Source organism: Rhamphochromis longiceps, linkage group LG16 (assembly GCF_057381845.1).
Source record: "Rhamphochromis longiceps isolate RC_006_pf linkage group LG16, R_longiceps_female_GT1.1, whole genome shotgun sequence".
In the NCBI taxonomy this organism is placed as follows: Eukaryota; Metazoa; Chordata; class Actinopteri; order Cichliformes; family Cichlidae; genus Rhamphochromis; species Rhamphochromis longiceps.
In genome coordinates, this window is record NC_140572.1 from 11,637,813 (window position 1) to 11,640,618 (window position 2,806).

Consider the following 2,806-nt stretch of genomic DNA (forward strand, 5'->3'; position numbering starts at 1 on the left):
TGGAGCTGTAATTTGACATTTTGCATTCAGTGGGCTTTAATCGTCAGCTAGCATAAGCTATAGAACGCACCCTATCATCTGAATACTGCTGTGAAAGCGGGGCACCCAAACAACAGTAATGAACATCAACCTTCAAAATGAAGGGTTGTGAAACATTGGCATAAGCTAAAACTAGTACTAATACTACTAAGGATGCAAAGGGATAGCAATTTTCTCTAATCACTTTACTCTCCAAAAGCTGTTAAATATGTGCCTTGACTTCTTTTTTTCTTTCAGTAAACTGAGTTGACAAGGAGGTTCCTCTCTGCACAAAACAAGTCATTGCAGAGCTATGAATTATCTTCCCCTCTGATGTTGATGGGATCAAAGGATGTGCCTCTGGATAAATAATGTTTAAAAATGTTAAAACAAAGAAATCCTTGACTAGTTCTATAACACATGATATATATACTAAAAGTTAAATAGAAATTCCTTTCTTGGGACACTGCTGTTATCCCCTGTTTGCTGCCATTTATGGCTGTTACTGAAACTTTTTTTGCAGTGGATCTAACATGTGTAGATTCGCATTCCACAAATAAACTTTCATGATGTGAAAATGTAATTAAACTGTTGATCAGAGGGAAATTACTTAAAAAGTTTTAGGATGTTAAAACTTACAACATCAAGCTAGCTTGTAATGTTATGTTGTTGCATAGCCATTTCTTGTCATCTGTCCAGGGATGGGGGGTTGCATGATGATAACTTAATTGCGACAATAAAGAGATTAAATTAAGTTTGAACCTGGAGGATTTCTTTTGTTAAAACACTAATTACAGTTCAGGAGTGATGATTAAGTTGAGGGGGGAAAGGATGAGATGGATATGAGCAGGCAAGAGTAGAAATGGAAGAGGTGGATGAACAAGATGAGAAAGAAAAAACTATGAAAGGATAAATATAAAACTTTTAAATGGTCAAATACCGTTTGAAACAGATACTAGCGACTTTAAATAACATAATTGTTATACTGTTATACTATTTATGCAATGCCTATTGTTTTTTTCTCGGGTACTTATATCTGAAACAACAAGAAAGTGATTAAAAAAAAGACTTGCTTTCTGTCTATGATGATTGTGAGGGGAAAAATAAATAGTGGCAATTTCTATGTAAACTACCATTTATCTCGTCCAATATGATGGGGAGCTCTTGAATGACATCCTGATGAGATCACATGCAAAAACTCGAAGAAAGAGGGATGAGTACAGGCAGAGAGTGAGATAGATATGGTTATGATCAAAAATTAATTAATATATTGGCCCAAGGGAAGGGAAGAGGGGCATCAGTATCCAACAGACACTGAGAGAATGATAAGGGGAGGAGTTTAAAGAAGGTGTGGGGATATTACTAATTCTGGTCACAATGCTGCAGCTCTCTGCAGCTCTGTGAAGATGGATACCCAGAGCAGAGCAGAGCTCTGCTTTCCACAACTCTTCAACACCTCCTGCAAGAAGCCTACAACTCCTCTATCACAAGTTTTGCTCTTTCACATTCTGATGCCATCAATGTCTCTGCTGACTGTGACTCTCAACCTGCTTGTCATCATCGCAGTCTCCCACTTCAGGCAGAGTTTCACTTTTTTTTACCTGCTGCTGTGGCTTTACAAGTCTATACCTGATTTGTTATATCTGTTTGAATAGTTTCTTTCTGTTGATTTTTTAAAATTATATTTTCCTGTCTTTCTAGGCAGCTCCACACACCCACTAACATCCTGCTCCTTTCTCTGGCTGTCACTGACTTTCTCGTTGGTCTTCTGTTTATGCCTGGAGAAATCCTGCGAAATACAGTGTGTTGGTTTCTTGGTCAGCTCACATGTTCTCTGTATAATTATATATCCTTCGTTGTTACCTCTGCCTCAGTGGGCGATATGGTGCTGATATCAGTCGACCGCTATGTGGCTATTTGTGACCCTCTGCATTACCCCACCAGAATCACAGAGAGAAGAGTGAAACTCTGTGTTTGTCTGTGTTGGCTCTGCTCGGTTTTCTACTGCTATATGATTGTAAGAGATGATCTAAGTCAACCAGGCAAGCATAATTCTTGCTTTGGAGAATGTATAATTTTTGTTGAATTCATTGCAGGATTTGTTGACCTTGTTTTATCCTTTATAATTCCAGTTACTGTGATTGTATTTCTGTATATGAGAGTGTTTGTGGTGGCTGTGTCTCAGGCCCGTGCCATGCGCTCTCAGGTTACAGCTGTCACACTGCAGCTCTCAGTGACTCTAACAGCAAAGAAATCAGAGTTAAAAGCAGCCAGGACTCTGGGTGTTCTTGTTCTTGTGTTTCTAATATGTTTCTGCCCATATTACATTGTTTCGCTTTTTGGAGACGAGTTTCTCAATAGTGCCTCTGCATCTATTGTATTCTATTTCTTTCTTTTAAACTCCTGTCTAAACCCTTTGATTTATGCTATGTTCTACCCCTGGTTTAGAAAAGCTGTGAAACTAATTATGACTCTACAGATACTGCAGCCTGGCTCCTGTGAAGTCAGCATACTGTAGAAGGAAGAAATCTGTTCTAAAAAGATTACCATAATCAAAACTAAGTTTAAATTCGGTTCTGGATTTAACAGGGAGAAGATGAAGAGAAGTCAGTATGGGAGAAATATACTCTCTCTTTCTAGTCCCTGTCAGTACTCTTGCTGCAGCATTTTGGATTGACTTTCAGGGATTTTTTTTTTTTAGGACATCCTGACAATAATGAATTGGTAAATGGCCTGCATTTGTATAGCGCTTTTCTAGTCCATAGGACCCCAAAGCGCTTTACACTAC

The 2,806-nt window shown here is 38.4% G+C and overlaps 1 protein-coding gene across 2 annotated transcripts; it reads left to right on the forward strand.

Moving 5' to 3' along the window:
* The first annotated feature begins 359 nt into the window (after positions 1–359).
* Positions 360–2,536, forward strand: LOC146650699 (trace amine-associated receptor 13c-like). 2 transcript variants are annotated; one of them, XM_085384243.1, is made up of 3 exons: positions 360–372; positions 1,444–1,597; positions 1,720–2,536. In XM_085384243.1, exons 2-3 carry the CDS (start codon positions 1,530–1,532, stop codon positions 2,534–2,536), a joined length of 885 nt encoding a protein of 294 aa, XP_085240369.1. In that variant the 5' UTR covers positions 360–372; positions 1,444–1,529. The 2 variants fall into 2 exon arrangements, with proteins under 2 accessions (XP_085240369.1, XP_085240368.1); XM_085384242.1 differs by lacking the exon at positions 360–372 and having other exon boundaries at positions 1,425–1,597.
* Positions 2,537–2,806: the final 270 nt, after the last annotated feature.